This window comes from Lutra lutra, chromosome 18, assembly GCF_902655055.1.
Source record: "Lutra lutra chromosome 18, mLutLut1.2, whole genome shotgun sequence".
Lineage (NCBI taxonomy): Eukaryota > Metazoa > Chordata > Mammalia > Carnivora > Mustelidae > Lutra > Lutra lutra.
In genome coordinates this window covers 38,366,727-38,389,941 of record NC_062295.1, presented here as the reverse complement: position 1 = coordinate 38,389,941, position 23,215 = coordinate 38,366,727, and the positions used below count along the sequence as shown (strand labels likewise).

Here is a 23,215-nt window from a genome sequence, read left to right as displayed (position 1 = left end):
CTGCTTGGCTCCCCAGGGTCGTACACACAAGGTGGAGAGGCACAGGCAGAGACTCAAGAAACCTGGTCAGAGTAAGCACGTGGCGGCCAGACAGCTCAGTCCGGCAGAAAGAAGGGGTGGGGGACAGAGAGCAGAGCCTCTGCCTGCAGGACAGCTCCGTGTCGGTCCACCTAGCGACACCATTGGCACAACCTGTTGATAAAGAGACAGTTTGGGATTAAAGGACTTCATTTTCCACATTTTTAAAACGTGCTCTCGTTCACCTTCACATCAAAGCACGTGGAATCTGTGACTGGATCCTGATCAGAACAAGGTGAAGTCGTTCAAAAAAACATACTCATTAATACATGCATTATTCAGACGCATAACACTTCCTGCCCTGGCCCGGGGTGGGGTGGGGGGGCGCGAATAAAATCTGTACTGCCTAATTTCAGGACCAGGAGGTCGTTTCTCAAGAGAAGAGTGTTTCCATGTAACTCACTGGCTCAAGTTTACATCCTGAAAAAAGGAGAGACCGGAGGAGCAAAATTTAAATTCTTTCAGACTGTTTTTTTTTTTTTTTAAGATTTAATTTATTTATTTGACAGAGAGAGTTCAGAAGTAGGCAGAGAGGCAGGCAGAGAGAGAGAGGGAAGCAGGCTCCCCGCTGAGCAGAGAGCCCGATGTGGGACTCGATCCCAGGAACCTGAGATCACGACCCGAGCCGAAGGCAGCGGCTCAACCCACTGAGCAACCCAGGCGCCCTCTTTCAGACTGTTTTGTCGCTGGTTTAAGAAGCTGCTGCTGGGAGTTAGGACCGCACGGCCCTCCTGTGAACTGACTATCCGTGTCTGGCTGTGGGGGTCCGTGGTGTGGTGGAGCCCACTTCCCACCCCAGCGGAACTTTGCTGAAAGGCACACGGATCCTCTGCAGGGCTGAGGGTCAGCACCTAAACAACATGCTGCTAGCAGCTTGCGGGTCCACTGCAAACGGGGGCAGCGCCCCCCTCTCTCTGAAACCCAGAGTCAGGACCCATGGTGCGGCGTGACATGGGGCCGGGGAAGGGAGTGCACTCCAATAAGCACGATCTTTTACCAGCCACAGACTTGGGTTTTCGAGGTCACTAAACAGGTGACCTTTTCAGGGAGAAAGAGCACATGCCGATTAGAGAGAGGAGTTTTCCTTGAGCAGAGTGTATGAATATAACATGCAACATTTAGGAAGGGAAGACAGGGGATTCAATGTGCAGATCCTGGGCAAGACCAGAGGAGCCACTGTGGCAACCACATCCAGGTACCCGGGCATCGCCAAGGACGTGCCTGCCAACGGTGCGTGTGAACCCGCTGAAAACCACACAGCAAGCAAGAGGTTTCTCTTGTGGACACTCATCATTATTACTTGTTCTGAATACACCCTTGAAAGCTGTAGTGACCTGAAGGCTCAATGAGGGAATGAGGTTATGTGTGTGTGCAGTGGATAACACCAAGGGACCTCCCTTTCCCACAGGTGTGCCAGCCCACCATGCCCTCTCCCTAGCCAGTCCTCCCAATGGGTCACTGTGGTGTCTAGCCCTACCAGCCACGTCTGGAGCCACGGAGCTGCTGCAGACCTGCCCCTTCCACCGGTAGGAGGCCAAAGACGGTGTTAAAAACAGCGACCACGGGGCGCCTGGGTGGCTCAGTGGGTTAAGCCGCTGCCTTCGGCTCAGGTCATGATCTCAGGGTCCTGGGATCGAGTCCCACATCGGGCTCTCTGCTCAGCAAGAAGCCTGCTTCCCTCTCTCTCTCTCTGCCTGCCTCTCCGTCTACTTGTGATTTCTCTCTGTCAAATAAATAAATAAATAAAATCTTAAAAAAACAAAACAAAACAGCGACTACGTTAAAGAAAAAAACCAATAGCGAACACATTAACAGCCGATTCTCTGAGGCTGCCGGGCTAGACAGCACCTGTTGTGCGATGGGAACCCAGGGACCATGGGCGGGCAGGCAGTCCACGGGCAGAGAGTCCTGGGAGGCCTGGAGCGGCATCAGGCTTCTGTGCATGTTGTGCGATGTGGGTCATGCCACTGACCCTCCCCATCTCAGCTTCCTCGACCACAGAGGACACGTTCCTCTACCATATTTTTAAAAGCACTGAAAGACCACATACACTACTAATTAAACACGGAGGGAGAAGACACGGCGCGTCCATCTAAGATGCAGGGGCCTGCGGGGACTCAGTTCACGGTGACAGTGAGGAAGGATACACTTCCAGAATGGTTGGGTGAGGAGCTTGGGCAACTGTCTCTTCTACAACCATTGAACACAGAAGCTTATAACATAAATAATCGCTTGAAGTTTCTGGAAATTGACCTAAAGGCATAGAGCAATAGAGGAAGATTCATTCAAGAAAATCTACTTAATGTGGGGGAAAATAGTGGGAATCCAGGGGACCCCTTGCCCCCAAACTTCATCCCTTACAAACTATTTGAGAGATACCGGGTCTAGGTGGGTGCAGGCAGGATGGTGGGGAATGGTAGGGTATAAGTTCTGCCCCAGATGTGGCAGGCTAGGAATTCTGGGTCCCCAATGCCCCAAGCACCGGCTTGCTGGTAGGGCAGAGGTTCCACACAGGGAGAGTCAAGCCCAGAAGGCCAGCGCCCCCTCATGAAGCAGGGGTGTCACTCCAGGAGAAACACAGCCATCCCTGCCGCTGAGCGTAGCACCGAAGTCCTTCCCCGGGGAAGAGGCAGGCCAGTGGTTGTGCAGGGGGGTGAGGGGCCACTGGCTTTATTTGTAGCGAGTAGTGGAGCACTCCCACGCCTCCCCGATTCCACTGTCAGGTCGAAGGCCGCGGTGACATGTGGGGAGCAATTACAGAGCCCTCCTGGCTCTGCGATCATTGCAGCAGAAAGTTAACCAGCAGAGCAAGTGGAACTATAACAGGTCCAGGAGCACCTTCCTGGGGTCAGAGTCAACCCTGAGGCTTAGGGAGGCCGTCTACATTAGACTGCACCCACCAGGAGCAGACTCAGGGTGGGCTTGGAAACATTATCCACACCACACCTCGATCCACCAAGAGGCACAAGCCCATGGACACTACCTTGAACCAAACAGTGGTTCAACGAGGAACTCCGAGGCTAGAGCAGCTCCCAGGAAGCCAGGCTTAGAGGTAAAATCACACATCCCTGAAGTCCAGGGGCCACATGGGCGGCTCAGGTTGCCCTCTCAGGCTGCCCTTTCAGATAGAGAGGAGCGACCCAAGCTGCTAGACCTTGGCTGCAGGTGGGCAAAAACTGTAAACTCCCGCCCTGTGCCAGCAGCCTCCAGGCCACAGATGAGCACGTGCAGGCACACGCAGGCACACACACCACAGATGCACGTGTGCATGCAAGCAGGCACACACATCATGCACGCACACACACTGCACATGCACACACACCAGGTGCACACATGCATGCACACGCGTGCACGCACATCACAGAGGCATGCGTGCCCACACGTACGTGCGTGCACACACACATACATGCAGTGGTCAAGGGCAGAAAGTTGACCAGAAAGTGGCTTGTGCCCACCCAAGGGTGACCCCTAGGTGGTGAGGCTAGAGGATGTAAGTAAGAAAGAATCCAAGCAGGGAATCAGGGGCCACACAGCGTGGGGAGATCAAGTGCAGGTCAGTCCAGCCAAGTCACTCAGCGAACAGATGAGCCACCAAGCAAACCACATTGGTTCCATGGAGAGGAGGGATCAAAATCCAGAGTTGCTGTAACATTCTTTCTAAATGTCTAGCTTCCAGCAGGAAACTATGAGACACAGAGAAAAACAGGAAAGTGTGAGCGATAGATGGGGAAATGCAGAAACAGAAACTTCTGATGGGCCCGGATGATGGACTTAGCAAAGTCTTTCAGAGCAGCTGTCATAAATATTTTCGAGCTGTGTTGCCGGGAGGCTGCAGGAGGGTCCGGGAGGCAGGAAGGCCCAGGGGTTGTGCAAGAGGTCAGGGAGGGCCAGGGGGTCACCTGAGTAGTAAAGCACATGACACAGAACCTTACACATGGTGAATGCCTAATAAATGTTCTTACTGTCTAGTTCTAGAAACTCTAAGCCCTTCCATAAGCATTGGCTCTTAAATCACTGGTGCTCCCACTTGGGCTCCATGTCATCCCATGGCTCTGTACACAGCCACTGCACGGTGAGCCCCCCAGCAGAGAGTAAGCACTCTGGGAAGTCCACCAGCCAGCCCGGAGGCAGCTGCAGTCCACTAGGGGAACGGACAGACAGCACAGTGCCTGCTCTCAAGAGGTTCCTGTCTGATACTGGACAGACCCAAGCTCAGCAGAAAGCCAAAAGTTAGCCTGGACCAAGGGCTGAGAGTCTTCCTAAGTGCTGAGAGAGCTTTGGACTGGACTGGTTCCTCTAGGAGACTGGATTCCTTGACACCAAGGCACAGGGCTTTACTGGTTTCGCATCCTCAGAGCCTCACGTGGAAGGGGCTTAACAAATCCTTAAGTGTGTAAGAATGTTCACACCTGTGCTGTTCTAGTAGCAAAAAAGTGCAAACAGGAGGGAGAAAGCAGGGAAACGGATAAAGTAGGGGTAGCCACAGCTCAGACTTTCTAAATCATGCTCTTGAAAATGTGTAGTTGTGGGAAAACGTTAACAACAAATTAAATAGTAAAGTCACAAAACAACTTAAATATGATCTCGATTTTTTTTTAAAGCTGTGTGGGAAGAGATCCATTGAGAAAAGATCAGGAAGGAAATACACCAACATTAAGGTGATCTTGTGTAGGTGGTTAGATCATGGGTAAATTGGCGTTCCACATTCTAGCGCTCACAATTTTCACAATCACGACCTAAGGAGTTACTTTCTAAAGATAAAGGAGCAGTGAGTGAGTCCCAGGTAGGTGGCCCGGCCTTCCAGATGAGGCAGGACTTGGTGTCTTGAGGGACGCTCTGCACAGGCGAGCTCTGCGTAGCCCTGCCCAACACGGCCTTCTCCGTGAGAAGGAAGCAAAGTGAGCAAAATGCCCTCTGTCTGGAACCCTCCAGAAGCCCTGAAATAAAGTCCAAACTCCCCGTATGACCGAGAGGCTGTCCAGGGTCAGGCTGGAGCCCACCTTCCCCAAGGAGGTTGCCCAGCCAAGCTTTCATTCCCGCCTTGGAACACACACCATGTTCCCCACCCCAGGACATTAGTGCTTGCTGGACCCTCTGCACTCATAACTCCTCTGGTCAGGGACATCCAGGGCGTCCTGGGCACCTGCCCGGCGCACGCGGCCTAAGGCAGCCCTCTGCAACCCACGGCGGCCACATAGGCCTGTTTCATGTTCTGCACAGGCCATGTTAGTGCGGTTTACTGCCTCGTTCTCCTCCCACCCGAATGCCGCCCATTCATCCACGTTGACCCTCCAGCGAAGAGCATGCGCGCCAAAAACACTCGAAAAAGGCAAGAGCTGACAGCACGCTTGCTCTCACCCAACGGAGGAAACTTGGAGGCTCCTCCTCCGGGAAGCCTTCTCCGACCTGTGCTGGGCAGCGCGCTGTTCCCGGGAGCCTGGGGCTTCTTCCCCGACCACCGCCCACCCCCCCCCACCCCCCCCCCGCCTCGCGCATCCAGATGGCTCCGTCCCGCAGCCCCGGACGCTGCCCCCGCCCTGGAGGCCCAGGTGGGCTGGCACTTACGCAGTGGACTCCGTTGCCCCGCGGACCGCGGTCGCAGGCTCGGCACAGGCCGGGGCCTCGCAGGCGCGGCGCGGCGAGGGCTCAGCGTTCGGGAGGGCTTCCTGGAAGCGGCGGCCTGTGCAGGGGCGGGCGGGGTTTACGGGCCGCTGGGGGCTGGGTCGGGGGCGGCGACGCCTGGCCGGCTGCACGCGGGCAGGGGCCCGAGGGCCGCTCTTATGCGGTAACAATAATGGCAGCTGTCACCCGGCGGCTGCCGGCCGTGCGCCTCTTCCTCCGGCCCGTGCCCGGCCCGGAGAGCCGGAGAGTTGTAGGGAGTGAGGAGGCCCGCCCGCGCTTACCGTCTCCGAGGCCGGCTCCGCGGTGCCTAGCGACATGGCGGCGGCGCTGCCCGGCCGCCCCTCGGCGCTGCGGGCTCGGGTGACGGGCTGTGCGGCTCCGCCGGCCACCCGGCAGCACGCAGCCTCCGGACCTCCCAGCCCGCGAGCCAGCCGCGACCCCGCTGCCATGGCAACCGCGCCGCCTGCGGAGCCCCGGATGTGGCCGGCGAGCCCGGCCGACCGTGCGCGTGCGCCGAGCAGCCTGCGGGCCGACCCGCAGGGCGCCCGGAGGTGAGGGGCGGGGATGGGGGTGGAGGAGGTTGGTGGGGGATGTCCCGAGAGCCCAGCCGGTTGCGCTTAACGAACGGTTCCTGGGGTGCGTCAGCCCTCTCACGTGGAGGCTCCTCGACAAACCTGTACGCTAGTCACCAGAACGGGATGCTAGTATTTGTTAGATTAACGCTGAAAGGGACAAGGAGAGTGTGCAGTGTCCCGGGCTGCTCCTTCTGGACACGTGGCATTCGTTAAGTTATTCTCCCTGATCTCTGTTTCAGGCTCTTGGGTTCTGATGTAGCCCCAGGACAATAAAAAAATAATGAGTTTGCACAGCACTCAAGTGGCGTCATGAAGATCTTCAGGAGCACTGGGCTCCAAAGCTTATTTAAATTATTATTAGCAAGTACATTTGCTCTTGCTCCTTCATGCAGGTCTCCAAGGGCACCTACCCTGTCCCCTCACCCTGCTTTTTTTCCCCTGGCCACCTGACATTATCTACAAGAGTATTCCGTGTCTAGATGGTAAGCTGTCTGGGGCAGGGTCTTTGTTTAGTTCACAGCCGTGCCTCCATGCCTTGGAACAGTGTTTGGCTCAGGCAGGTGCTCAATTAATACATATCTGGCATCCAAGGAGTCATGTAACTTCTCTGTGCCACTGTTTCCTCAAATACAAAGTGGAGAAAAGGGTTGTTGTGAGGCTCCAATGAGTCGGTATCTGTAACGTGCTTAGTTGCCCGTGCCAGAGTGCGTGCAATGTGACAGACTTCGTTTGATGGGGTGAGTGAAGGAACCGCTGTAGTGTGGTGTGGTAGGAATGCTTGGCAGGTTATTACTGCTCTAGTTCTGGTACCAACACCTACTACAGCTTCGTGGCCCTCTTGTCCTCTGCGACCTCACCTGCACAACAAAGGGATGAGCCACAAGATGGTTCAGAGGCTGAAACCCTCGCAGCAGGAGAAACTGAGCTGGTTATCTTAATGACTCCCATCTATTTCCTCCAGGTATTGTCCACAAAAGGGACAAGAGCTTTTGCTACCTAAACTGCCTATGGAGGTGTACCTCTTGCTCAGCTCCTGGGGCTCTATGATCCCCTTGCTCTTCTGTTTGTGTTGCTTCACTTACTTTCCCTCGTTTAGTTAGAAAGAGAGTACATGTCCACGACTTTTTAATCTGCTCTTCTGAATTCTAAAACTTCTAAAAAGCCTTTCAAAATTTTCTTGTTGGCAAAACCTGTTCTGACCTCAACTCAAAAGTCTGAGTTGAGGCTATGTACGGTGCTTATGTATTCCACTTGGAGTGTATATTAATGCATCTCACGGTGGGGGGGGGGCTTTTAACACATTGGATTATGGCATGAGATACTGCTGGGATTGTAGTCTTACATAGAGTGTGTATGTACCATTACCTTCCCTGAAGTGTGAATAGTTATGTGTTCTGATCCACGTGTCCTCAAAAGTGTCAGGTACGAAATGGTGGACCTGTATAATATAGTATGTAACTTTGGAGCCAGACTGCCTGGGTTCAGATCCAGACTGTGTCAGCCCACTAGCTGGGAGTTAGCCTCTCTACCCTTCAGGTTACTGACCTGTGAGGATGGTAATAGTACACACCCTCCTAGAGTTGGCACAGAATCACCGGGATTTATGGTAAGTGAAGCACTTAGCACAGTGCTGCTGAAAGATGTTTTCCCCCACAACTGCTCAATCACGCAAATGCTAGTATCCCCAGTTTTACAATGAGGGATCACAATTCAGGGAAGGTAACTGTGCAGTCAAAACCTTCTCACCCATGGAGTTCTAAGGGGATGGGGTGTCTGGAGTGCTTACCCATCAAAGTCCATGTTTTTTAAAGTTCTTTTTTAGTTTAGTACCCCTAGGAATTCTGCTTTCTATATGGTAATATGTACCTGGTGTTTCCCCAGAAATTTCACTGAAACACTGACACTGTGGGAAGACAAGGCTTGTTCTGTTGCTGTGGGAGCCAGAGGTGAGGCTTGATCTCACGACCCTGAGATCAAGACCTGAGCTGAGATCAAGAGTCAGAGGCTTGGGACGCCTGGGTGGCTCAGTTGGTTAAGCAGCTGCCTTGGGCTCAGGTCATGATCCCAGCGTCCTGGGATCGAGTCCCACATCGGGCTCCTTGCTTGGCGGGGAGCCTGCTTCTCCCTCTGCCTCTGCCTGCCATTCTGTCTGCCTGTGCTTGCTCGCTCTCCTCTCTCTCTGACAAATAAAATCTTTAAAAAAAAAAAGTCAGAGGCTTAACCCACTGAGCCACCCAGGCACCCCAGGATGAGGCTTGTTTTTGTCCACTGGCTTTGAGTAGTGTGGCACACAACTGATGGGCCCTGAGGATCCAGTTTTGAGGCCAAAGGACCAGTGACTTCGCCTTAAAGGTGGGGAAGTCCCTTTTCCGTCGTGCATCCCTCCCACCTGCCCTGGTGCAGACTCTAGGTCCACGGGCGGCGAGACCACGCCTTTTCCGGCCTTGGCCCCACCCCTTCCTCCAGATAAAGCCCCGCCTTCCGGGCGCAATGCACCCTGGATCCTCCGCACGTACCACCGGCGTCCCTGTGAGGCTGACGGGTAGGGCCCACCGGTGTGGCGCCGGCCTGGCTCAGCGCTACTCAGTTTGAACTCGTTCCCCAAGTGTGGGTTCCCGCGGCTCCCCGAGTGGCCTTCCGGGGACTTTGAGGGTCTCCCGTGGCCAGCTGTCCTTTTGCGCGCTCCCGCCAGACCGGGCAAGTGGCACGGTCCGGGGCGGTGCCTGCGGCGGCCGAGGGACGCGAAGCAGGTGAGCGGCGGGCCCCGGGAGCGGTGGCAGCCTAGGTGGCTGCCCGGGTGGTATCCGGACCGGGGATAGGGGTCCGGGTCTCGTGCCCCCTCTGGGCCCGTCGGCCGGCCGGGCCGCGGCGGCTCCCTCAGCGAGGGTCCCTTCTCGTCAAGGAACTAGCATCACCGAGGACGGACTGCGACCGAGTGCCTGCCCACCCCCAGCCTCCCGAGAGAGCGCGCCCTGACCGCAGGACTGAGGGGCTCCCGGCCCCTTCGCGGCAGGACTCGCAGGTGCACTTCCCGGCCCGGGAGGGACTGACAGTGGACAGAGGGCCTCTGCCTCCCCACGCTGCTGGCTGCGGGGGTGTCGGATGCAGACGCCCCGACCCCGAGAGAGACGCTGTGCCCCGTGAGCGTGGCTAGTACCAGAACACGCGCACACACCCCTAAGTGGCTCACGTGCTGTCCAAGGTTGGCAGGCCCCGAGCTCCTAAGGTCCCTTTCCAGCTTGGGAGGCCGGAACTCAGGGCCTTGTCTGCTCCTGACCAGCGCCACCCAGGCTGAGGTTTTGCATCACATCCCGACAGCTCCCTCAGAGGGCGACCGTCTTCAGCGCCTGGCCCGAGGAGACACAGGGGCTGCCTATGGCTAGCGTGGGTGGGACCTGGCTCTGACGTTTTCTTTGCAGGACTCTCCAGCCTCACCATGGACCCAGAGTGCTCCCAACTCCTCCCAGCTCTCTGTGCCGTTCTGGCAGACCCCAGGCAGCCCATGGCAGATGACACCTGTTTGGAGAAGCTGCTGGACTGGTTTAAAACCATAACTGAAGCTGGTAAGGGGAAGGGTGCTGCTGTTGACTGTCTCCCGGAGGCCAGAGGGTGCCTGTGCAGGGGAAGGGGTGACCCTCTGTTTCCCTTTCTTCACATCCTAGAGAGTCCCTCTGGCTAGTTGGGGACACATCAGGTTGAAGCCTGAGGGAATGAGCAGGGGACAGTTATATCTTGAGGTTCTGATCTCCTCCCAGCCCTGATTCAGGCCTCCTCTTGTTCAGTTCACACTAGGTAACTGCAGAGGAACTTACTTTGTTGTTACTGTTGCATTTACTTGTTTAGGAGAAACCACTTTTTGTTATTTTGAAACTAATATGTATTCTTTAGAGGAAACTCGAACAACACAAAGGAGTAAAGAGGAAACCACCATCAACTTTCTAATTTCTTCTCAGTCCCTTTTCCTAACACATCATAAAGCTGTTTTTCTTTTTCTTTTTTTTTTTTAAGATTTTTATTTATTTATTGAGAAAGAGAGGACATTTGTGCAAGCGGGTGGTAAGGCAGAAGGAGAGGGAAAAGAGAATCTGAGCGGACTACTCACTGAGTGTGGAGCCCCACGAGGGGCTTGATCCCACGACCCTGAGAGCATACCTGAGCTGAAATCGAGAGTCAGACGATTAACTGAGCTACTCGGGCGCCCCAAGGCTGCGGGTTTGTTTTTTTTTTTTTTTCCCCAATATTTTATTTATTTATTTGACAGAGATCACAAGTAGGCATAGAGGCAGGCAGAGAGAGGGGTGGGGGAAGCAGGCTTCCCGCTAAGCAGAGAGCCCGATGCTGAGATGCTGATGCCGGGCTCAGTCCCAGGACCCTGAGATCACAACCCTAGCTGAAGGCAGAGGTTTTAACCCACTGAGTCACCCAGGTGCGCCAAAGCTGCGTTTTTCTGGTAAAAATGAAGTCACACCATAAATGTAACATCATGTCTTGCTCTTTCTCTGGTACCATTACAGTGGGAGTTTTCTGTGTAGAACATGTTGATTTTATCAACTCTGTTCATTCGCTATGTGAATGGACCATATTTCATATAACCACAGCCCTCTCATTAGGTGTTTGTGTTTCTGATGCTTCTTATTATAAATAACTCGGCTTTCTTCCTGTGGAAATCTTTTCATGTCAACGGTTGATCTCTGCATGGTTGATCTCTTGGCTGGCAGTGGCCTTAGGATAGACCCCGTGTCAGTAATTTCTGCTCTTCATTTGGTGTATCCTGCTCTTTTCCCCTCCTTGGAGTTGAGCATCTCCGTCTCTCCTTTTTAATACACGCACGGAAGGCTGCATACTTCTGTGGAAGCTCAGTCCTGCACGTTTTACTGCGAGGTGCTTCTGTCGTTTGTCTTCGGGTATATCGTGCTATCGCGGTGGTTTTTTCCCCTCACGCACAAGGGATTTGAAAGGGTATCTTTCAGATTCACAGTGTGGGGTTTTCTTCAGTCTTCTTACCCTTGACTTCTAACTTGTTTCATTGGGCTTGGGAAACGTGCATATTTTGATTTCTCTGTACCCTCAGGGTTTTCATCGTGGCGGAGCCCACAGACAATTTCCACAGATGCTCTGTAGACGTCATAGCTGCTGCGCTTCTGGTATTTGTAGAGTCCTCAGCTGTGGCCTAGTTTGTCGTCGGATTTTTAAAATTCCTTTCAGACAGGTTTCTCAGAGACGTAGTTCACATACCACGGGCCTGACGCAGAGTGTACAGATGGTCGGTTTTCAGTGAGTTCACACCCAGGGCGGTACGAGCATTGGCACAGTGTGATTCTGCAGCCCCGGTCCCCCCCTTCCAGGAAGCGGGGTGCGTCCGCAGTGCACCTCTTCCCCGGCTGGCCTGGGCTCTGTCGGCCTCGGTGCTCTGCAGGATGGCTCTTTATTCAGCTGTCTGTGGCGCAGGCCCACTGTGTTCTTGCTCGTCACTTTGCTGGATTGTTCTTGAGGTGGGAAAACCCTACCCTGAGATAGTGGATTCAACAGTTTTTCTCTGAAATTCCATTCTGTGTTTTCCTGTACGGATCTTGAAGCTAGCTTAGGTCCGTGCAGGGGCAGGCTGTTTCACCTTTGAGTAGCGACGTTCTCCCGAAGGCACCCATCACATTTTCTGCTTTCGTGTCCAGTTTGTCACCGTTCCTCTTGCTGCTACTGAGCCCTGGCCACTGTGCCTCCGGCCCTCCCGGGAAGCTTCATCCTGCTTCCCCGATTCTGGCAAACGCTGCGTGGCTGGATTGTTCTCATTTTTTTTTTCTTTTAAAGATTTTATTTATTTGACAGAGATCACAAGTAGGCAGAGAGGCAGGCAGAGAGAGAGGAGGAAGCAGGCTCCCTGCTGAGCAGAGAGCCAGATTCAGGGCTCCATCCCAGGACCCTGGGATCATGACCTGAGCTGAAGGCAGAGGCTTAACCCACTGAACGACCCAGGCGCACCTGGATTGTTCTCATTTTAATAAGAGCAACTCTTTAATAGACAATCTGCTTCATTTGTCAAGCTAAATGTTCTGTTTGAACCTGTGTTCTTTTGCATTTTTTTTAGAACTTCCCATGCCTTCTCTTTGTTCCTTTTTCCTCCTTTTCTGGCCTCCGTTGGATTGATAAAACTTTTGTTTTTAAAATTTTTTTTTAAGATTTTATTTATTTATTTGACAAAGAGATCACAAGTAGGCAGAGAGGCAGGCAGAGAGAGAGGGGGAAGCAGGCTCCCTGCTGAGCAGAGAGCCGGATGCGGGGCTTGATCCCAGGACCCTGAGACCATGACCTGAGCTGAAGGCAGAGGCTTTAACCCACTGAACCACCCAGGCGCCCCTAACATTGTTTCATTTTCTGGTTTTGAAGTTATGCCTTCCACTTAATGTTCTTTAATGGTTACGTTCACATACAAACTGGATTTAAAAAGTCAAAAGTTAAAGTCAGAGGTTAACTAGAATCTCTGTCCGTCCCATCAACACGAGGATCTCAGGGCACTTTACCTCCAGCCCAGCACAATCTTCGGTGTTACCATTCTCTAGAATTTTGATTCTGTGTTGTTTTAAAACCCATCAAAAGTTGTTCCATTTGTAAAGTTGATGCCTTTTAAAGATTTTGTTTATTTGACAGAGACAGAGATCACAAGTAGGCAGAGAGGCAGGCAGAGAGAGAGGAAGGGACGCAGGCTCCCCACTGAGCCAAGAGCCTGACGCAGTGCTTGATCCCAGGACTGTGAGATCATGACCTTAGCCGAAGGCAGAGGCTTTAACCCACTGAGCCACCCAGGCACCCAAGTTGATGCCTTTTAGATTCACCCACGTGGTTATTAGTTTCTTGGATTCCTGCTCTTTCTTCTTCACTCCGGTCTTTTTCCTTCTCACTGAACCACAGTCGTTGGTGGTTGTGTCTGCAAGGGCCTCTCAACGGGAAACCCTCCCAGCCTGCGCCCCCCATTCCCCTTGGCCCACCTGGGTGCCTTCAGACAGCAGCATCATGGAGTACAGACATCTCCGGTGCCCGTCTGGAAAAGGATGGCTGTTCCATTGTACTTCTTGCAAGCAGTAGTCTCAGTGTAAGAAAAAGCATCCATTTGAGGGGGAAGGTGGTCTCCTGCTTTAATTTGCATTTCTTTTTTGTAATCAGCAACAACAGAAGGCCTGTTCTGGTGTGCTGGGCCCTTGGGTTTCCTATCCTGTCCCTTACCTGATGTGGGGGTGATGCCTTTCTAGTTTGCGCCCTCCCATTGAGTTCAGGTCGTGACTCCTTTGTGGTTGTCGCAAATATTTTCCTCCCGTGGGATTGCTAAATCTAACAGTGGGAGAGATCGAGGTCTGGAAGTTGCCGTAAGAATGGTCCTTTAGGGGCACCTGGGTGGCTCAGTGGGTTAAAGCCTCTGCCTTCGGCTCAGGTCATGATCCCAGGGTCCTGGGATCGAGCCCCGCATCGGGCTCTCTGCTCCCCAGGGAGCCTGCTTCCTCCCCTCTCTCTGCCTGCCTCTCTGCCTACTTGTGATCTCTGTCAAATAAATAAATAAAATCTTTAAAAAAAAAAAAAAAGAATGGTCCTTTAGGGGAAGAGCTGGATGGCTCGGTTGGAGAATGTGCAACTCTTGACCTCGGGGATAGGAGTTTGAGCCCCACTTTGGGTGTAGAGATGACTTAAATAAACTTAAAGGGCGGGGGGAAGCACCTGGGTGGTCCAGTCGGTTAAGCATCGGACTCTTGATTTTGGTTCAGATCATGATCTCAGGGTCATGGATCAAGCAGTCATGCTGTGTGCTCAGAGGGGAATCTGCTTTGGATTCTCTCTCCCTCTGCTCCTCCCCCCACTCATTCCTGTGTGTGCGCATGTGCACTCTCTCTCTTGAATAAATAAACTATATTAAAAAAAAAAAAAAGAATGGTCCTTTAGGGCAAGCTGCATCACGGTGCCCCGGTGACCGTCTTTCTGGCTGGGCCCGCCCCCAGGGTCCAGTCTGCTGCTGTTGCAGGAGAACCCCTGCCTCGTGGAGCTGCTGTGCCATGTGCTGAAACCCCAGGACCTGAGTTCCAGAGTCCTTTCCTTCTCACTCCGCCTCACGGGGGTATTTGCAGCCCAGGAAGATTGCTTCCAGTATCTTCAGGTGAGCCTGGGTCCTGCCACCTCAGTGTCCCGCCGAGAAGTGCACAGCTCACTTCTGTGCAGGTGCATAAAACAGGGCGGCCGCCGTGGCCCCTTGGTCTCTGCCCCGTGCTGCCCCGTGCTGCCCCGTGCTGTGACTCGTAGCACCAGGTTTTTATTCCTGAGTGGGATCCTTCTTTGAAAAGCTGGCCCAGAATGATGTTGGGGTAAAAGGGTCAGATGTTTGGAATCAGAGCTGGGGTTGACTCAGCTCTGACACTTGGCCCGCGGCGTGGACTTGCCCGAGATCATGAGCCCTCTAAGTCTTGGTTTCTTCCTGTGACAGAGAGGAGGGCTGTGCGTGTCACGAGGCTTAACCAAGACCACTGGTCTCACACTTGGTCCTGTTGGATGAATGAATGAGTGACTCATAAGAATTTCTACGTAGTACTAAGGCATAGAGCTTAGAGAGCCCCCAGAGCCGTGCATGTTACGGCTCTGCACCCCCTGCATGGGCACAGCTGGGTTGGTTAGGCGACGCCTGATGGGAGCCTGTCTGGCCCTCGATGGCATCTCTGGGCACCTTGGAGCCTCCCCAGCTCGTGGGAGGGCACATCGCTTTCTCTGACCCAATGTGCCCAAGGCCACAGGAAGGCCATGCTATGATGTGGCTGCTTGAAGAGAAGACGGTAGCGGGGAGGGATGTGTCCCCTCAGTAGCTTTGGGATGCCGCTCTTGGGCACTCCTCAGTCCACCTGCACGTGTTCTCCAGAAGCGCAGCTTGCTGTGAACCCACCTTCCAGGGTGTTCTCTGGCCGCACCGACATGTGTCTTGGGGCATAAGTCTGTGCTGGCTGTGCTCGAGTGACACATGATCACACACGCACACTTGTGGTGCCTTGCGGTTTGTAGAGCTCTTCAGGGTTTGCAGAAGCCCTTTCGTTTCATCCTGGCAGCCTGGCCAGTCAGCAGACCAGCAGTCTTCATTTCGCAGATGAGGATACGGGGAAGGCCTAATGTAGGAGCCCCATGAAAATGGCAGCACTCACACTAGACCTTCAGGAGTCTGCCGCTGGCTCCCTCAGGGCCGAGGGGCCTGGGCGGGGGATGGGCTCTCAGCTGCAGGGAGAGTCTGCTCTCCCCGCTCTGGAGCCTGCAGCACTGGGTAGCCTTCTGTTCCCTTCCCAGCTACCCCTGCACAGACTCCTGGGATGTCTTAAGCCCCACGGGCTCCTCATCAGCCAGCTGCACTTGACAGTGTCCAGGCAGGGGACATGCAGATGGACGAAGCTAGGCAAGGGGCCCAGCCTCTGTGCCCCGCACCCCCCCGCCCCGCTGGCGAGGGGCCCTCACTTTGGGACGGTCCCCTTCGGAGACCACGGCTCCCATAAGGTGCCTTCCCTGTGAGCCGCCAACAGTGGCACCCCTTCAGGGGCCTGTGGCCGCTATAGAGTTAGACTCATGTCCATGAGCGGTTGGCATCTGTCTCTGAGGTCTCGCTGTCCCAGGTCCTGGAGTCGGAGATAATCAGAGGGGCTCCTTGTAGCTTGAGGGTCAGGCCGTAGCTGAACAGGATGCCCTGGGGCCTGGCCGGGCAGGCAGAGGCTCTGACCGCCATTGGTTTGGCGCATGGAGGCTCAGAGTGAATGACTGCACCAGCCAGCAGTGCCTTCAGTAAGAGGCAGCGTCGGGTTTCCCACACACTGTGTGGAAACTCAGCAGTGAATGAGAATGTCACACACTGGCAGCAAATGTAGGACAACGTGTGATAGTCCTGTGGGCATCCACAGCCAGTGGAGCTTGGGTGGGGGGAATTAGCCACTGCCAGCTTCGGGGGGAGGTGTCAGCTTTGTGAGGGCGGTGGGTTCGCAGCCGGGTTGTAAAGGACTTGAGCAGGTGTGAGGAGCAGGGCGGGCAAACGTAGCAGGTGCACTGGGGCACCGGAGTGGGGGATACCTGGAGGAGGGTGGGTGCCCTGGTGGACCCTGCCTGCCCAGCTCAGGAGTTCGATAGGCTGTGGAGACCGTCAGGGTCCTGGAGCACAATGTCCTGGTCAGAGTTGGACTTTCGGAGGTGAACTTACGGTGCTCTTTTGGGGGGAGAATTTCTGAAGTAAACAACTGACAGGGTTGATGAACTTTGATTTATAACCTAGTTCTTCTCCCAAAGCTGTCCCCTGGTGGGCAGATGTGACCTTGCTGGGGCCGCTGGGGCTGGCACTGGTGGTCACCTGCCACTTCCCAGAAGCCTGTGTTGGCAGCGAGTGAGAAAGTCCCAGAGAAGTGCCTCGACCCCCAAACAACAGCAAAACCATCTCTGATCTGCTGTTCTCCTGGAAACGGGCCAAGGTCACCTCTTCCTTCTCTGCTTCCTAGCAGGGAGAGTTGCTACCCAGGCTCTTTGGGGAGGCAGGCCCCCTGGGGGGAGCCGCCTGGACTGCCCCCACCGTCCGCAGCGGCTGGATCCAGGGTCTGCGCTCCCTGGCACAGCATCCCAGTGCCCTGCACTTCCTGGCGGACTGTGGTGAGTCCCCTGCCTGCTCCGCCCTCGGCCGGTGGCCTTGCCGCACCCGTGCGACCCTGCTGACATCACAGCACCTTGCTGGGCCACGTGTGCGCGTCTGTAGAAGTGGCGGTGATGTCATGGGGCTGCTGTGAGGAGCATACGGGGTCATGGGTGGGGAGCGGGGGGCTGGAGGCCCCTCGAGGTCACTGCGGTGTCCTTAGCTCGCAGGACAGACCCAGCAGTTGGGGTGGCTTGGAAATTAATAGGATCTAAAGGCTCCTCGCAGGGGTCTAGGACTGCCACCCTGGGAGCTCTCCCACTCCGGTGCCCAGCCGCTGAGTGGATGGGAGGCAGGGCCGAGCAAGCCACTTGGCGCTGTTACCATATCTGCCCTCTCCCTTGGGTTCTGTCCCAGCTGAACCCCATTTTCTTCTCTCCCCGCCCTTTCCCCGACCCCAGGTGCCGTTGACACCATCTTCTCCCTGCAGGGAGATTCCAGCCTGTTTGTGGCCTCGGCAGCCGGGCAGCTCCTGGTACACATTCTGAGCTTGTCTATGCGAGGCCCGGCCGAGAGGCCCCCCAGCCTGCAGGCTGATGATTGGCCGGCGTGTGCCCAGAAGATCGTGGGTCACATCGAAGAGTCCCTGCGCTCCACGGCCGCCCCGCAGATCACACAGGCTCTGAATGTCCTGACCACGACGTTTGGTCACTGCCACGACCCTTGGACGCAAGTTCTGTGGGTGCGGCTGCATCCGCTCGTGGCCGCTCTGCTGGAGAAGGATCCCGTGCCAGCTGCACACTCGCTTGTGGATCTCCTCCTCAGTGTGGCCCGGTCAGTTCCTCTGCGGTGCAGCCGGGGTGGGCAGGCATTGGGGGTGCTGTTTCCCTTGGGAAGTCTTAAGGTACCTCTTATACCTGGGGCCACAACTCGTGGGCTCTGCCAGGGCGCACAGGGGGCAGGGGATGCCGGAGGGGGTCTGGAAGCCCACACACCTAGGAAGGACTCTGTCTCCGTCGGATGTACTGGCAGGACTGAGAACTGACTTTCTGGGCTTCTCTGCAGTTCTCCTGGGCTGAGTTCTTCTAGCTGCGGCCTGTGGGAGATGCTGGCTCAGACTCTGAGCCATCTGAGCCCTACCCAAGCAGGGCTCTTGGCGTTAGGGATCCTGAAACTGCAGAACTGGTAAGGATTGGGGTTTATTTTGTGTGAGGACAGACAGGGAGGTCTCAGGCATGGGCCCCATGGTCAAGGAGCTTTGGGGGGAGTTCCTGAAACCAGAGAAGGGTCAGAGGCGGCCAGCGGGGTGTGGCGGGGCCATACTTGGGTCATTGCCAAGGCCTTGCTGGAGGCTGTGGCCTCTGCCTGTTGTAGAGACAGAAGAACATTTTCAAACAAAAGCTTTATAGGTTCCCCAGAGATGAAACAGAGTCTTGGGCTGCTCTGGTCAGAGAGGGCTAGGTTTGTACCCAGGATCTGCTTGCTCAGCTGCCCTCTGCTCCCCTCCCCAGTGGCCTTAGCATGCTGTGCACATTGCTGGTGTGGGTTCTAGGGGCCCTGGGTAGGCAGGAGTGGCTAGAGAGCCTCCCACAGGGAGAGGGAAGGAGGCAGGGGTCCAGAGAGATGTGAAGAAAGAGGGAGTCTTTCCAGGGTTCTGGGCAGATGAGAGGTGGTCACGTTGGCCCACATTGCGGGTGAAGGTCGCCACAGGGCCTGGGAGGACAGTGTAAGCCTGGCTCTGGGCTCCAGCTCTCCAGATATTCAGGGAGAGGAATTGGTCTGAAGGGGGAGGACCAGGCAGCCAGCCTGGCGGGAGAATTCTGTGCTGGCTTAGCCTTCCACCTGACCCTGAGCCCAAGACACAGGAGATGAAGCCCCAGGAATGCTCCTGGGAGCTGGGCTTCCCGTCCCCCTGGCCCTTAGCAGACACTGTCTGTTGGAGCAGGTGTGGCCCGTCCTTCTAGGGTCTGTTTCTGGGGCCTGGGGAGGTGCTTTCTAGCAGCTTCCTCGGAGTCCCACGCCGGCAGCCTGTGTGCCAGTGGCCTGAGTGCTGGGCAAGGTGCTTGCAAGAAAGCTGTTCCTCAAGAGGGTATCTGGATGTGACTTGCTGAGGATGTCAGGGGACAGCCAGCTCAGCCCAGGGCTGAGAAGGGTGCTCACCGTGTCCTCTGTGCTTAGTCCACAGGCACTGAGGGCACAGGCCTTTGCTGTCCTCCTCCAGCCTCTGGCCTGTGTCCTCAAAGCTACAGCTCAGGGCCCCGGACCCTCAGGTATGCTGCTTCCTAAGGGTGGGCAGGTGCAGGAGGGCAGGCCGCTGGGGTCCAGAGCTCATCCTTGGTGGTGGGGTAGGCCAGTGGGCGGCAGAGTACCCCGCTTACCGCCCCCACTGAGAATGCAGGGTCCTGGGTAGGGGCTGTTGCCCTGGGCCTCTCTGCTGCTTGTCTCCTGTCCCAGCTGTGGGATGAATGGGGCAGCGTCATCCCCAGTGGGTGGTATCTGAGGTGGCCCCAGAGCAAGCTGGGCCCATGCCACATGGCAGCTCCCGGCCCACAATAGGCCCACCAGCTGTCCCCTGGATGCGTCCCAATTCTGTGACCAGGGTGGTGGTGGAGTGGTGGCTTCCTCTGTTGTGACTCGTCTTGCTTCTGCTGCACGGTGCGTCAGTGAAGGGGACCCGAAGGGGACCTGCTTGTGCCTGGGAGCCCTGTGTTGAGTGTAGGGACCAGTCTGCTGAGCAGCAGGACCAGCCCAGGAACAGGTTGTAGGAAGGACTGGGCTCAACGGCTCATGAGCCCTGCAGACAGGATCAGAGCCTGGGTCTGGCCATCCCCTGTCACCCTGGGCACGTCCCTTGCTGGGAGCCTCTGGTGCTGGTCTCCAGCATGCAGCGGCAGCCCCGAGGCCTGCAGGGGCGTGTGGGAGGCTCGCTGACAGGGTGCTGCCTCTGTCTGGGCCCGCAGGCCTGCTGGACAGTACCTCGGCTGACTCCGTGACGGCCGACATCCTCCTGCCCTCGAAGGCAGCTTGTGTGGGTCTATTGTGCCGGACCCTGGCCCACCTGGAGCTGCTGCTGCCCCTGGTGAGTGCAGCCTGGGCCCGTGTCCATGGCAGCAGTGGGACGTGGGGCCTGTGCTGACCCCTCCCTCTCCCCCAGCCCCAGCGCCCCTGCCCCTGGCCTCAGGCGCCCCTGCTGGGGGCCGCGGTGACCCTGTTGCAGCTGTGCGGGGGTTCTGGGAGCCCTGCCTCCGACGAGGGGCGTCAGCTCTGCGCGCTCCTGCTGGGCTGTGTGCGGGTCCAGCGGGCGGCCCTCGATTTCCTGGGGACGCTGTCTCAGGAGACAGGTAAGCCAGAGCGCCCCACGGGCCCCGCTTGCTTGCTGATCTGCTGTGCCGGGATCACCGTCCTCCACGTGTCCTCTCTGGGGCAGGGGTGGGATTCAGCCGGCTTACGGGTTCTGTGCCCTGCTTTCCACGGATTGACGCGCTCTCACGCTGGGGAGGTCCCTGGAGGGGAAGGTTGGGTGCTTCCTCCATGTCTGTCTCAGGCCCCCCAGAGTTGGTGACGCAGGTGTTTGCTGTCCTTCTGGAATATCTCAGGAACCCAGACTCCAGCCCCACGGTACAGGCACGGGGTGCAGGGGGAGGGAGGGTAGATGTGGGGAGACGTGTGGGGAGCACCCTGCAGGCCTCTCAGAGCAGGGCCTGCTACAGGGCCAGTGGCTTCTTTTTTCTAGATTTATTGGGAGAGAAAACAGGGACGGCATAGAGGGAGGGGGAGACAGTGCCAAGCAGACCTTGTGCAGAGCGTGGGGCTCCGTCTCATGACCCTGAGATCGTGAACTGAGCCGGAACCCAGAGTGGGACACTTAGCTGACTGAGCCCCGCAGACGCCCCCAGAGTCACTTCTTAGAGTGAGGGGCAGGCGGTGGCACAGGGTTTGACCCAGGCCCAGCGGTGGGGAGGACTGAGCACTGGGCGGGCTGAGCCATGGGGAGCAGGGGATTAATTCCCCGGGAGAGTGGGGACTGTGGCCAGCTGGGCCCTGCCCTTGGGGTCCAAACTACTTGTCAGCGTTTTTTGCACATATAGTCCACGGTGGCTGGGCTCTGGCAGGTGCAGTGAGAGCACCCCCTGCCATCGGGCTGGCAGTTGGAGGTGGGGACAGCAGGCTTGGTGGCTTCCTGGGCTTCTGAGGAAAGGGGGCCTGCAGAGTTTGTCCAGTGCAAGAGGGGGGCGTCCAGACGGGAGCGGCCTCCTCCTCCTGTCTAGGGCCCCGGAATGCCAGCTCTGCCGCTGCCCAGGGCTCCTGCATCATAAAAACGAAACCCGCTGCTGCCCTCTCCCTGCCCCTGGGGCCCCATCTCGTGTCCCAGAGCAGGGGCAGGAGCACCGGATAGGCAGACCAGGCCAGGCAGGCCAGCGACCCCCTCATTGCCCCTGGCCCTGCAGCCCCGCTTTGCCTGCTCCAGGTTCTGAAGAAGGCCTTCCAGGCCACGTTCAGGTGGCTCCTGAGTTCCCCCAGGACCCCCGGCTGCTCGGACTTGGATTCCCACGCCCTGCTGTTCCTAAGAGGTAATCTGGGCCCTCCCCAGGTAAAGCGGGGGGGTTGCCGGGGTGAGCGGTTGGGGGCAGGGCGGGCCTGGCCTGGGCCCCTCTGAGCGGCCCCTCCTGCCCCAGAGCTGCTCCCTGTGCTGCAGAAGCGTCTGTGCAGCCCCTGCTGGGAGGTGAGGGACTCCGGCCTCGAGTTCCTGACCCAGATGACCAGACGTTGGGGAGGTGAGTGCTGGGCAGGAGGGGGCCCAGGCTCGGCTCGCTGGCTATCTCTTGTCGGCTTCGGGAAACAGAGCACCGTGGCTGCCCTTGGAGAAGTGAGGGAGGAGGCTGCAGGCTCTGGCCTTAGTCACAGCCACCTGTGGCCACTTGGACCCCCAGGGCAGGCCGGCTTCAGACACGCGCTCCTCGCTTCGGAGGTGCCCAGGCTCACCGAGCAGCTCCTGCGAGACCCTGAGAGTTACGTCCGAGCCAGCGCAGTGACTGCCATGGGGCAGCTCTCCAGCCAGGGGCTATGTGTCCCCGCTGCCAGCCCTGAGCACCCAGGGGGCCAGCAGGTAGGAGGCGGTGGGTCCCCAGGGAGCTGTCTTGATGTGCAAGGCCTATTGGGTTGGCCGCCCAGTGTCGGGCAGTCTGGGACCAGGGTTCCGTCACACACATTCCCTGAATCTCTGGCTCTTCTTCCAAGCACCCTGTCACTTGGGTGAGGTCACCCTTGTTTGATACACGAGCAAATGGGGGCCGAGGGGAAAAGCAGGTTTCACCCCACACCTGGGTGGCGGGGGGTTGTTACCGGGCGGGGCTTCTGTGCCCGTCGTTGGGGGCCTGCCTTCCCCTGTCCCCCCACTGCCTCTCGCTCTGTCCTCCAGAAGAGCCTACTCGGGGAGCTTCTGCACATCCTATCCACAGACTCGGAGGGATTCCCACGGAGGGCCGTCATGCAGGTCTTCACCCAGTGGCTGAGGGATAGCCATGCCGACGTGGTAGGGGACACGGAACAGTTTGTGGCCGGCGTGCTCCAGGTGGCTGGCCAGGATCTGGACTGGGAGGTCCGGGCCCAGGGCCTGGAGCTGGCGCTGGTGTTCCTAGAGCAGACGCTGGGCCCGCCCCGCTCCCACTGTCCCTATGCCGTGACCCCGCCCGTGGCGGCCCCCGCCAGCCCGCTGACCCAGGCCCTGCAGCCACTCTGCCGAGTGCGGCTCTTCGAGTTCGCCTTCCGTGCCTTGTTTGACTGTGACCGACCTGTGGCTCAGAAGTCCTGTGATCTGCTCCTCCTCCTGAGGGCCAAGACAGCTTCCTCCAGCAGCCTGCAGGAGCCCAGGAGCAGCCCCGATGTGGCCTCCGTGGAGGCCGCCCTGCAGAGGTGGAGGGCAGGTGATCAGGCCCAGCCCTTGGGGGACCTGGAGCCCGAGGTCGTGCTGGCCGTGCTGAGGTCGATGGACCTGGAGGGCCTTCGGGGGGCACTGGCCGAGAGCAGCGACCACGTGGAGAAGAGCCCTCAGTCGCTCTTGCAGGACATGCTGGCCACGGTGGGCATCCTGGGGGAGAATGAGGCCGACTGCTACTGAGGCAGCCCCAGGCTGATGTGCCCGGGCCCCCCTCCCCTGTGCCTTGGGACCCTGTTGTCCTGAGAGTGCTGGCCAGTCTGGTGGTGCGAGGGATCTTAGGGGAGACCGGAGCCAGGTGGCACCAGCCAGGTTGACGAGTCTGTCTTGATGTGTGATGAAGGAAGTGGCTTATTTTTTACTCAAAATAAATGGTGTTTGGCAGTGCCA

The 23,215-nt window shown here is 57.0% G+C and overlaps 2 protein-coding genes across 20 annotated transcripts in view; one reads left to right on the top strand and one right to left on the bottom strand.

Moving 5' to 3' along the window:
• Positions 1-6,192, bottom strand: part of IQCE (IQ motif containing E) — a 47,103-nt gene extending 40,911 nt beyond the window's left edge. For 3 of the 12 annotated variants that reach the window (XR_007124510.1, XR_007124511.1, XM_047714087.1), the window contains exon 1: positions 5,982-6,191. Coding sequence is in view for 6 of the 12 variants with exons in the window: in XM_047714087.1 (XP_047570043.1) it covers positions 5,982-6,149 (168 nt within the window). In the remaining 6 variants the exon portion in view is untranslated. Of the gene's footprint in view, positions 1-62; positions 445-5,643; positions 5,928-5,981 lie in introns of those variants that run through there. The other 9 variants (XM_047714088.1, XM_047714083.1, XM_047714084.1 and 6 more) reach the window with 6 other exon arrangements.
• A 2,546-nt stretch (positions 6,193-8,738) lies between these two features.
• Positions 8,739-23,215, top strand: BRAT1 (BRCA1 associated ATM activator 1). 8 transcript variants are annotated; one of them, XM_047714064.1, is made up of 15 exons: positions 8,761-9,025; positions 9,178-9,297; positions 9,695-9,838; positions 14,255-14,409; positions 16,763-16,910; positions 17,352-17,724; positions 17,956-18,075; positions 19,069-19,160; positions 19,851-19,969; positions 20,045-20,231; positions 20,435-20,508; positions 21,359-21,461; positions 21,567-21,665; positions 21,822-21,997; positions 22,310-23,215. In XM_047714064.1, exons 3-15 carry the CDS (start codon positions 9,712-9,714, stop codon positions 23,006-23,008), a joined length of 2,472 nt encoding a protein of 823 aa, XP_047570020.1. In that variant the 5' UTR covers positions 8,761-9,025; positions 9,178-9,297; positions 9,695-9,711; the 3' UTR covers positions 23,009-23,215. The 8 variants fall into 8 exon arrangements, with proteins under 8 accessions (XP_047570021.1, XP_047570022.1, XP_047570023.1 ...); XM_047714065.1 differs by lacking the exon at positions 9,178-9,297 and having other exon boundaries at positions 8,739-8,830; XM_047714066.1 differs by lacking the exon at positions 9,178-9,297 and having other exon boundaries at positions 8,760-9,025; positions 22,313-23,215.

Excerpts from the sequence above, each read along its gene's own strand:
- BRAT1 (XM_047714065.1), top strand. The coding sequence starts at position 9,712 with ATGGACCCAGAGTGCTCCCAACTCCTCCCAGCTCTCTGTGCCGTTCTG. Across the intron at positions 19,161-19,850 it reads TCAGGGCCCCGGACCCTCAG|GCCTGCTGGACAGTACCTCG; the intron begins GTATGCTGCTTC and ends CTGGGCCCGCAG. Across the intron at positions 20,509-21,358 it reads ACCCAGACTCCAGCCCCACG|GTTCTGAAGAAGGCCTTCCA; the intron begins GTACAGGCACGG and ends TGCCTGCTCCAG.